The 12,118-nt window shown below is 42.9% G+C and overlaps 1 protein-coding gene across 1 annotated transcript in view; it reads left to right on the top strand.

Annotated features, from left to right (window-relative positions):
* The window catches only part of LOC111951684 (DNA nucleotidylexotransferase-like), a 146,713-nt gene that overhangs the window by 68,973 nt on the left and 65,622 nt on the right, over positions 1–12,118 (top strand). Inside the window, exon 7 of the mRNA XM_070434881.1 lies at positions 6,852–6,984. Within this exon, the coding sequence (XP_070290982.1) occupies positions 6,852–6,984 (133 nt within the window). The remainder of the gene's footprint in view (positions 1–6,851; positions 6,985–12,118) is intronic.

The raw sequence follows: 12,118 nt of genomic DNA on the forward strand, positions 1-12,118 counted from the left end.
AGCAGTATGACGGCCACCCGGGAGGATGCAAGGGGTTCCTCACTCAGTGTTCTCTGGTGTTCGAGCTACAGTCCTCCTTGTTTCACACCGATCGGACAATGATGGCCCACATCATCTCTTGACTCTCGGGCAGGGCGTGGGCAACAGCGGTGTGGGAACAGTAGCCACCATCCAGAGATGCGACGAGTCTTCGACCACCCAGTTGGCAGACGAGAAGCGGCCAGCCAACTGTTCAACATCCACCAAGGGGCCTGGCCAGTGGCTGACTTCACCATTGAGTTCTGCACCCTCACCGCCGAGAGTGGATGGAATACGGAGGCCCTGGTCACCACTTTCCACCAGGGTTTGTCTAACTCCGTCAAGGATGAACTGGCCTCTCGGGAACTGGGAGAGGACCTCGAGTCCATGATGGCGCTGGCAATCAGGATCAACAACCGCCTCCGAAAAGCATGAGAAAGCGCCTTTTTGACACCATCCCAGTATCCTGGTTTCCTGAGCACCCAAAGTCCCCCGAACGCAGCATTGAGGGGCCCATGCAGCTGCGACGCATACATCTGAGCCCATAGGAGCGTGAAAGGTACATGTGTGAAGGCTGCTGCCTCTTCCTGCTGAGGTCTCGGCCATCTCCGAGCTACATGACCAGAGCTGACGGGAAATGCCAGGGCTCGCCAGGACAAGGGGAGACCCTGTTGAGCTGTGCAGTTACCCCCTGGCTACCAAGTCACCATTTGTCTCTACACTACCCGCAACCATCCACTGGGACAACCGTCAGCACCAGATTCAAGCCTTAGTGGACTCCAGGGCCACAGATTTCATTAATTTCATTAATCAATATTTCGTCAGAAAATTACAAATCTCCTGCTTGAAATGTCCCATCCCTCTGCAGATTCAAGCCCTCGATGGACGCCCCATTGGCTCCGGCCAGGTGGTATATCAGACCAAGCCCGAAAACCTCCTTATCCTAGGGTACCCCTGTCTAGGGCTACATAACCCACTATTCCTTCCCCACCAAAAGCCTTGCCATGTCCTTCTGCATCCATTGAAGACCAAGGCTTCTTTGCTCACCCTCCCGAATACTTCGACCTCCGGGAGGCCTTCAGTAAGAGGCAAGCTGCCACCCTTCCCCCCCATTGTCCATACGACTGTGCCATAGAACTCCTACCCAGCTCCACACCTCCCCGGGCCGTATATACTCCCTCTCGACCCCTTAAGCAGCAGTCATAGACAATTACATCCGGGAGTCGCTAGAGGCAGGTTTCATTCGCCACTCTACATCCCCAGCTGGTGCAGGCTTCTTCTTCATGGGTAAGAAGGATGGAGGCCTGTGTCCTTGTATCGATTTCAGAGGGCTGAACCGGATTACGATCTAGAATCGTTACCCCCTACCCCTGATGTCCGCTGCCTTGGACTTGGCTCAAGGGGCCAAATTCTTCACCAAACTGGACCTCCGCAACACTTACAATCTGGTGAGAATCAGGGAGGGAGATGAGTGGAAAGCTGCCTTTAAGAGAGGTTTAGCATTCTCTGTCGCTTTTGAGTAGTTTATGTGAAAGAGCAACCTAGAATAGGAACTTTTTCTTAGCAAGACTTCAAAGTTCTTATATGAAATACCCATGACTGCCAACTTGGGAGAGTGGAGGAGAAAGGTAGAGAGGCGAGTACAGGAGGGCAGGTCAGACGAGATAAAATAGCATATTCCTTAATGTCACATGCATTTTGAGTTATACCTGTATACTCTCAGAAGAGAGGGTAGTTAGTACCAAGAATGGGTTCTTCATTTTGTCGCTGTAGGGGAACCCTTTTTTGGGCTGTGGAGAATATTTTTATTTCGTTTTTTTGAATAACCCTTTGTATAACTATTTGTATGGTTCTTCATTACATTGTTAGAACCAGAGGGTTCTTTATTACACTGTTGAAAATGTCCCGGCTACTGGTTGCAGTGAAAATATGGTAAATATTCAAAAAGCAGCTGTATTTTCAAAGTTGGATTAAGGTATTTTTGCTGTAAGGGACAGTATCCTTCTGTATTCTGATAACCTGGAAGTGATCCTCACTTGGGATTTGAACTCACAACCTCTCAGTTGCTATTGACCTGAATTTCCTGTACACCCCCGAGTCTGTAGGTATAATGGAGATTTGTAAAAATATTAGAATATTGGGACAAAAGTTTCTGTCATTTGTCCCAATGGGGTTCCATTTAGAACTATCTCATGAAGAACCCTCTGGTTCCAGGTAGAACCAATAACAGGCTCTACAGTTATACTTATAGGATACTTCAGATGCGCTTATGGCACACACTGTTAGGTACTCACATGGTACAGGTCGTTATCTTTATTGGTAAATGTGCGCAAAATCTAATATATTGGGACATTTTTCTACCCAATATATTCAATATAAGGTACAATCATTACTGCACTCATTAGCATATTTGCAGGCATGGTCTAAATGTTGTACGAGTTTAAATGGTTTCATCATTATATTGATAAAGGTTGAGCAACTCATTTGTCTACTTCCAGTTCTGCAATCTTTGTAATAGCTTATAAATATCAAGAGCTGCACTGAACCTCAACAGGATCAGTGTCCCTGAAACAAGGACGGTTGTTGCTAACGTGCGCTAATGTGACTAGAATGACTTTGTAAAAACAGCCAACTGTCCGGGACATAGACATGTCTTATATGGGCAGAAAGCTTAAATTAACTGCAGTTTCCAATTTACAGTAGCCATTACATTGAAAAATTACCATGCTATTGTTTGAGGAGAGTGCACAACAACAAAACACTTTTATCACGGCAACTGGTTTGATACATTCACCGCTGAAGGTAAATACTTACATTCAGTAATCTTGCTCTGATTTGTCATCCTGAGGGTCCCCGAGATAAAATGTAGCATAGTTTTGTTTGATAAAATCCCATTTTTATATTAAAATGTAGGAACTGGGTTCTACAGTTTGAACCTCTTCCACAAACTTCAAAGTGTTTCCTTTCAAATGGTATCAAGAACATGCATATCCTTGCTTCAGGTCCTGAGCTACAGGCAGTTAGATTTGGGTATATCAGTTTAGGCGGAAATTGGTAAAAAGGGTACGATCCTTAAGCGGTTGAGGTTACTGTGCATTTTCCGATTAACTTAATGGCAGTTGGTCACAAGGAAGTTTGTGTTTATTTTTGAATAATTTACTATGAGTTTGCAGCAAGTACACTACCTTCAGAAAGTATTCAATAAATCATCAATCAAATGTATTTATTTATAAGCCCTTTTTACATCAGCAGATCTCACAAAGTGCTTATACGTAAACCCAGCCTAAAGCCTCAAACAACAAGCAATGCAGATGTAGAAGCATGGTGGCTAGGAAAAACTCCCTATAAAAGGCAGGAACCAAGGAAGAAACCTAGAGAGGAACCATGCCACGAGGGGTGGCCAATCCTCTTCTGGCTGTGCCGGTTGGAGATTATAAGAGTACATGGCCATTAAGGCCAGATCGTTCTTCAAGATGTTCAACTGTTCATAGATGACCAGCATGGTCAAATCATACTCATAGTGGTTGTAGAGGGTACAACGGGTCAGCACCTCAGGAGCAAATGTCAGTTGGCTTTTCATAGCCGAGCATTCAGAGGTTGAGAAAGCAGGTGCGGTAGAGAGGGAGAGAGAGAGGAAGAGAGAGAGAAAGAGAGGGAGAGAGAGGGTCAAAAGCAGCAGGTACGGGACAAGGTAGCACGTCCGATGAACAAGTCAGGGTTCCATACCTGCCGGCAAAACAGTAGAAACTGGATCAGCAGCACGACCAGGTGGACTGGGGACGGGACAGCAAGGAGTCATCAGGCCAGGTAGTTCTGAGGCATGGTCCTAGAGAGAGAGAGAGAGAGATGGAAGACAGAAAGAGATGGGAGAGATGTGAGAGAGAGAGATGGGAGAATTAGAGGGAGCATACATAAGTTCACACAGAACACCAGATAAGACAGGAGAATTTCACCAGATAGAACAGACTGATCCTAGCCCCCGGGTATATAGACTACTGCAGCATAGATACTGCCAAAGCACAGCCCCCATACCACTAAAGGGAAATCAACAGAACACCAACTTACAGTACTACTCTGAGACAAGGCTGAGTACAGCCCACGAAGATCTCCTCCACGGCACAAGCTGGAGGGGACGCAAAACCAGACAGGAAGATCACGTAAGTGACTCAACCCACTCAAGTCAAGTATAACGAAAAAAGCCTGGCACGATGTGACGCAACCCTCCTAGAGACGGCATGGAAGAGCACTAGTAAGCCAGTGACTCCCCAGTAGTGGGGTCAGAGGCAGAGAATCCCAGTGGAGAAAGGGGAGCCGGCCAGGCAGAGACAGCAAGGGTGGTTCGTCACCCGAGTGGCTTGCCGTTCACCTTCACACCGTTGGGTCAGACTACAGTCAATCATAGGATCTACTGGAGAGATGAGTTTTCAGTAAAGACGTAAAGGTCGAGACCGAGTCTGCGTCAGATTTTTGCAATGTTGACTTTTTCCACATTTTGTTGAGTTACAGCCTGAATTTAAAATGTATTAAATTGAGATCACTGGCCTACACACAATACCCCATAATGTCAAAGTGTAATTATGTTTTTCGAAGTATTTACAATGTAATAATAAATGAAAGCTGAAATGTCTCGAGTCAATAAGTATTTGTTATGGCAAGCTTAAATAAATTCAGGAGTAAAAATGTCACATAAAAGTTGCATGGACTCACTTTGTGTGCAATAATATTGTTTAACATGATTTTTGTGTGACTACCTCATTGCTGTACCCCACACATACAATTATCTGTAAGGTTCCTCAGTCGACTAGTGAATTTCCAACACAGATTTAACCACAAAAACCAGGGAGTTTACTTTATGTCCTTAATACAAAGTCTACTGTTTGGGGCAAATCCAACAGAACATGGTGGTGGCTGCATCATGTTATGGATATGCTTGTCATTGGCAAGGACTAAGGAGTTTTTGGTTATAAAAAGAAACGGAAGAAAGCTAAGCAAAGGCAAAATCATAGAGGAACATTTTCCAACAGACACTGGGAGACAAACATACCTTTCAGCAGGACAATAACCTAAAACACAAGGCCAAATGTACCCTGGTTTTGCTTACCAAGACGACATGAATTGTTCCTGAGTGGTCTAGTTACAGTTTCGACTTAAATCGGCTTGAAAATCTATGGCAAGACTTGAAAATGGCTCTCTAGTAATGATCAGCATCTAACATGACAGAGCTTGAAGAATTTAAAAAAGAATAATGTGCAAATATTGTACAATCCAGGTGTATAAAGCTTAGAGACTTACCCAGAAAGACTCACAGCTGTAATTGCTGCCAAATGTGATTCTAACATGTATTGACTCAGGGGTGTGACTACTTATGTATTTGATATTCAATACATTTGTAAAAAATACATAAACACATTTTATCACTGTGTGTAAATGGGCGAGGAAAAACATGCATTTAAGCCATTTTGAATTCAGGCTAACACAACAAAATGTGGAATAAATCAACGGGTATGAACACTTTCTGTAGGCACTGTAGTTATTCTAAAATTCACAGTAACTTCCTGTTGCTGATTTTTGGCACGCTCACTTACCTGACGGTGTGGCAGGAAGGTCAGTTGGTTGTCAGCCAAGAGGTTGAGGCCAGGTGAGGCTGTCCCAAGTGTGCTCACCAGAAATAATGCTTAGTAGTACTTTCCTGCTGTCAAATGACCTAGTGGCCTCATGGGTGGAATGTTATTCATATTTTTAAAAATGTCTTGGTAATTTTTATTTTTATTTTTTTTAAACCTGTCAAAAATCTGTTGTTTCCATGTCAAACTGTTTTGTTATATTTCAGTCTTCTGTGAAGTATTTAAAGTGTAATATTGGGACGCAAACTCGAAATGTAATACTTTTCAACTGACAGTTGAAGAAGGTGTCTTCTTTTTTGTAAGCCCAAAACCATATGTGTGAGGTGTATATTTTTTGTTTCAAAGTAGATTAGTTTAAGACCAGGAAACACTCTGTGTGACCATGATTTAGCCCACTGCAGTAAAAGGACAGTGGGGCTCTTTATCACATTCTCTTACAAATACAGCAGAACTGACAGTGTTAAAAGACATGCTCAACCTTTGACAAAATAATCATCAACCACTTAAACTGGTACAACACTTCCACTGACGATTGGCACAAATACACGAAATTCAGTAACTTGTTGTTGTTTACTGTACTTTCACTGCAACCAGTGTAGCATTTCATGGCATAAAGGAAAACATGGTGGAGAGGGAAAGAACAGGAAGGTTCTTCACAACCATCACAGCAATAAAGAACCCATCCTGAAATGCAAAAACAATTGTTACACATACTATGTCACCCTGACCCCAGACAAAGAACCCCCCCAACAACACTTTTTTTAGCGTGTACTCCTTGAACACCAATTAGCTTATATTCCCACTCTTTTTAGGGCTCAAAGAGCTTTAGCACTTCAGTGTGTAGTGTTAAATGCATCCGCATGCATTATACACTTTATTTGCACATTAGTGTGTCATGCAGCATAATCAGTTTTGCAACAGAACGTTTAAAACATATACAATATAGTCCATGCTGTAATCTTCATATTAAAAAGCTACAATATTCACAAAGTTTATGGGTTATGGGTTATACTTAGGAAAATGTTTTAAAGATTTGTGATTCTAGTTTTCATATGAATAATTACAGGTAAATTACTGGTACATTTTGAAAGTTACTGTGAATATTAACTGCCTTTGCAACCCTATATATAGTCCACAATGCTAATGCTACTGTAACTATTGTCCACTTCAGATAGACAGCTCATAGTGCTTTTTATATTTTCCCCTCAGGCTTCCTGTATTACAGGGACATCTCCAAGGCTGTCAGTAAAGCCGAGGCCAAAGCTCTTAGAAGCATCATTGAAGAGACTGCCCATTGGATCGCACCCGATTCTATACTGGCTCTGACAGGTGGCTTTCGCAGGTACAGTACAACTCTTATCTCAGCTTGTCAGTGTGGATGTATTTGTGTACGTTATTGAGTTTGAAATAGTGAGCCATTGCAACACTTTCTGTACAGTATGGAATAGTCTTAGTTTCTTGTTGTTTTCAGTCTACACATGACAGACATGGTTCTTTTGTTCCTGCCACGCAAGAGAGAAGAGGCATCAATCGTGTGTTACACTACAGTAATTACATTCAGCATCTAAACCAATGTCACTTACATGACATTACCATGTTCACAAGGAACGGCTACATTAACTTAAAAGGCCTGCTAGGCGAATACAATGTGGGTCCGTTTGTTCACATCCTGCGCCATCACTTTCTCTTTATGTCAGTTCCCAGTGAGCTCGAAGCACTGGGCTCTATGGTATTGTAAAAATGCTGCTGTGACTGGTGGCGGTGTGTGGTTAAATAATGCATGAGCAGTCTGGCAATAAGGACGGGCGCTTCTCCTCTCTACAGGAGTGACAGGCCTTCTGCTGCTTAGTCAACAGTCTGTTCCACGTATATCTCGTATAGGTCTTTCTGATCTGTCCTCGTTCCACAACCATCTCTCTCTTTTTCTTTCTGTATCGCAGGTTGGGGCATTTCTTGTCCTGACTCATGTACTGGAGGCATGCTCTGCAGAGTGGTCATTAGCTGCCACTGTCACAAAGTCATAAAATCGGATTTGAAACCTAACCCTCACCTTAAAGGCCCACCTTAGAGGAAGTTGCCGCAATATGTTTTGAGTAATTCCTGTCCTACAGCGAAAATTCTTGTTTATGTTTCACCTCGAAGACTGACGCAGGCTGGTAATACATATTCAGGAATTGGGGGTGGGAACGTTGTGGTGATTTCCACATTTAGCAGAGAAATAACAATAAATAGGCCACTGACTGACAGCTGTCAGTGTAACTAGCTAGCACGCTAACCTTAGCAAGCTAATGAAAGTTATGTGAACACCATTTCAGTTAAGACAGGCATACGAGTTGTTGACACGTTGAGGGTTGAGATTTGTCTGACTGCCATTTTATAATTCCATTGAAACAGTGTCGGATTCCAGACGTCATTCATATTTGGAAACGCACACAGCCATGATCATATAGCTATATTCTTCGTTCTCTCTGTTATCATTTCAGCAAGCTAGCTAGCTATATACCAATGCATTATCTAAATTGTGCAGCTATATATCAATGCATTATCTAAATTGTGCAGCTATACAGTATATCAATGCATTATCTAAATTGTGCAGCTATACAGTATATCAATGCATTATCTAAATTGAAGCAGGGAATCTGCCATAGAAATAGAACGAATATAAGCTCCGGTAATATGGATAGCCTAACTATTGAATGGTTTGGAGTGTGTATTGAAGCAATGGGCAGGTTTGTTTTGCATGACCCAGTATCCAGTGCTACACTGATTCTTTAGAATCAATGGAATCGTCAAAAAATGTGCAAACCCTGCAAACCTTTTTTTAAATGTTTTATTTCCTCTTTATTTAACCAGGTAGGCATGTTGAGAAGAACTTCTCCTTTACAACTGCGACCTGGCCAAGATAAAGCATAGCAATGCGACAAAAACAACAACACAGAGTTACACATGGGGTAAACAAACGTACAGTCAATAACACAATAGGAAAATCTATATACAGTGTGTGCAAATGTAGTAAGATTAGCGAGGTAAGGCAATAAATAGGCCATAGTGGCGAAAAATTACAATTTAGCATTAACACTGGAGTGATAGATGTGCAGATGATGATGTGCAAGTAGAGATACTGGGGTGCAAAAGAAAAGAAAATAACAATATGGGGATGAGGTAGTTGGGTGTGCTATTTACAGATGGGCTGTGTACAGGCACAGTGATTGGTAAGCTGCTCTGACACCTTGGGCACAGGGCCATGCAAAACGAATTTGCCTAAAACGTTAGTGGTCAAAACCATTAATCTTGGGGTGACGGGGGGAGCGGGATTCTAAAATACAACCATATCACACAATTTTACCATTTCTAAAATGGTAATGTGTTTTCTTTATGAAGACTAGCTCAAAAATAAGTGAAACCTGACAAACTATTCAATGCTGCACCCCCTATTTTAATTTGCTCCATGGCAAGGTGGCCAAGTGTAGCGTCGTCACAAGTTAACAGCCACAACGTATCCAATTGTTACTTATTGGCTGTTTTATCTAGTGGAAACCAAAGTGTTGGCTACAGAGAATAACTGTTTGGATCTCAGTCAAAAAGTGGAATTTCAACTGGTGTTTCTACTGGTATGGGCATTTAACCCTAACCTTAACCACACTGCTAACCCTAATGCCTGACCATAATTTTTGTTTTCATAAATGTTTATGATATAGATGATTTTGACTTGCAGCTGGCCCATCTAGCGGAAATTGCTCAGTTTTGCCTACAGGGCAAGATTCATGACAATAAACTTCAACCTGTTTCTGTATCTCTCGCTCTCTCTCTGTCTCTGTGTGTATCTCTCTCTCGCTCTCTCTCTCTCTCTGTCTCTCTCTCTCTATCTCTCTGTCTCTCTCCCTCTCTGTCTCTCTCTCTCTCTCCCTCTCTCTCTCTCTGTCTCTCTCTCTCTCTCTCTCTCTATGTGTGTGTGTATCTCTCTCAATTCAATTCAATTCAATTCGCTTTATTGGCATGACGTTTCAATGTACATATTGCCAAAGCTTATTTTGGATATTTACAATATAAATAAAAATGAGAAACAAAAATGTCAATGGGACAACAGTAACAACAATAACCAAGGGTTAAAATAACCATACATTCAACAATAACAATAAGCATACAGTAGAGTACATGTGCAGGTTGATTGGTCTGTCAGATACTGTCCCTCAACTTATGGCAGGCAGCAATGTAGTGCGCTGCCAACCCACAGCTCTCAGCGTCCTGCCCCAACAGGACGGGTAGCCTATCCTCATCAGAGAGGTCTTTGAAACCTTGAATAAGGGTTTAAAATTTGGGAAAATGACACTATCTAATTGTTTTATATTTTTGACATTTTGTCAGGAAATGCAGCTCCGTCTCAGGTTCTGCTGTTGTGCAGTGGTTGCACAGCTTTTCCTCTACAGAGAGCCAGATTTTCCTGTGTCTACCCTTCTCAATGGCAAGGCAGTGCTCACTGAGCCTGTACTTTGTCAAGGTTTTTCTAAGGTTTTTGATCAGTAACCATGGTCAAATATTTAGCCACGGTGTACTGTCGATTTAGGGCCAGATAGCACTGCATTTTGCTTTGTGTTTGTGCTTGTGTTTCCCAATAAGCAATGTAGTTTTGTTTTGGCTGTGTTGTAATTTGGTTTATTCTGATTGATTGGATGTTCTGGTCCTGAGGCTTCAGTGTGTTAGTAGAACAGGTTTGTGAACTCAGCCCCAGGACCAGCTGGATGAGGGGACTCTTTTCTTTGCTCAGCTCTTGGCATTGCAGGGCTTGGTAATGATATGAGAGGGGGTCACTGTATTTTAGACGTTTCCAAAACTGAATTGCTCTTTTTTGATTTTTTATTATTAGTGGATATTGGCCCAATTCTGCCCTGCATGCATTGTTTGTAGTTTTCCTCTGGACATGGAGAATCTTACAGAACTCTGCATGCAGGGTTTCAATGGGGCGTTTGTCCCATTTGATTAAATCTTGTTTTGCAAGTGGACCCCACACCTCGCTACCTTAAAGTGCAATTGGTTCAATTACATATTCAATTCGTTTTAGCCTAATTTTAATAGGTATTTCAATTTGAATTGGCTTTTTAATGGCGTAGAATGCCCTGCGTGCTTTCTCTCTCAGTTCATTCACTGCCTCATTAAGGTGTCCAGTTGAGGTTATTTTTAAACCTAAGTAATTGTAGTGTGTACAGTACTCTATATATTTTGTACCAATTGAGAACGTTGGTCTAATTCCCTGAGATCTGGATCTTCTCTGGAAAATCATTATTTTAGTCTTTTTGGGGTTTACTGCCAGGGCCCAGGTCTGGCAGTACTGCTCTAGCAGGTCCAGGCTCTGCTGTAGGCCATGTGCTGCGGGTGCAAGCAGGCATAGGTCATCTGTGAAGAGTAGGCATTTAACTTCTGAATTGTAACACCAGGGGCTGAGGATTTTTCTAGAATAGTGGCCAATTTGTTAATGTAAATATTGAAGAGTGCAGGGCTCAGATTGCAACCCTGGCGAAGGCCCCGCCCCTGGTTAAAGAATTCTGTTATTTTCTTACCAATTTTAATGCTGCACGTATTGCCAGTATACATTGATTTAATTATGTCATATGTTTTACCCCCTACACCACTTTCAATAACTTTGTAGAGCAGTCCTGTATGCCAAATAGAATCAAATGCTTTTTGGAAGTCGATAAAGCAAGCGTATATTTTGGTATTATTTTGGTGGACATGTTTATCTATCAGGGTGTGTAGGGTGTAAATATGATCAGTTGTGCGATGTTTTGGTATAAATCCAATTTGGCTTTTACTCAAGACATTGTGCTTATTAAGGAAGCTTAGAACTCATACATTGATAATACTACAGAAAACCTTCCCCGGGTTACTGTTCACACAAATGCCTCTGTAATTGTTAGGGTCAAATTTGTCTCCGTTCTTAAAGATTGGGGTTATGAGTCCTTGATTCCAGATGTCAGGGAAATAACCTACACTCAGGATCAAATAGGTGTGTGTGTGTGTGTGTGTGTGTGTGTGTGTGTGTGTGTGTGCGTGCGTGCGTGCGTGCGTGTGTGTGCGTGCATGCGTCCGTGTGTGTTTAGTGCAGATGTATTGGAGGAGCTGTTTGATCTCACTTAATCCTACAGGGTTCTCCTGTCCTCTGACGACCTCTGTCTAGCTGCGCTGGTCCTGCTGTTGGGCCCTGTGGAGTGGAGGAGGGCCAGTTCTGGGCCGTGGGGCTTCCTCTCTGGTCTGGTAGGGGTTGTGGTCTGGTGCGGGGTAGTAGGCTGGGCCCGGTCCGGTCTGGCTAAGTCGATGGAAGTGGTGATGCTCTGGTGGTGGGTGGGGCCTGTGGGGTGCGCTGGGTCTGGTGTGGCGTTGAAGGGGCCTGGGGCTCCTTGGTGGTCCAGTGGTCTGGTAGGGGTCTCTGGGTGGTCCTCTGTCCAGTGCGGCATGGGGTGTTTGTCTACCAAGTGCCACGT

This window comes from Salvelinus sp. IW2-2015, linkage group LG25, assembly GCF_002910315.2.
Source record: "Salvelinus sp. IW2-2015 linkage group LG25, ASM291031v2, whole genome shotgun sequence".
In the NCBI taxonomy this organism is placed as follows: domain Eukaryota; kingdom Metazoa; phylum Chordata; class Actinopteri; order Salmoniformes; family Salmonidae; genus Salvelinus; species Salvelinus sp. IW2-2015.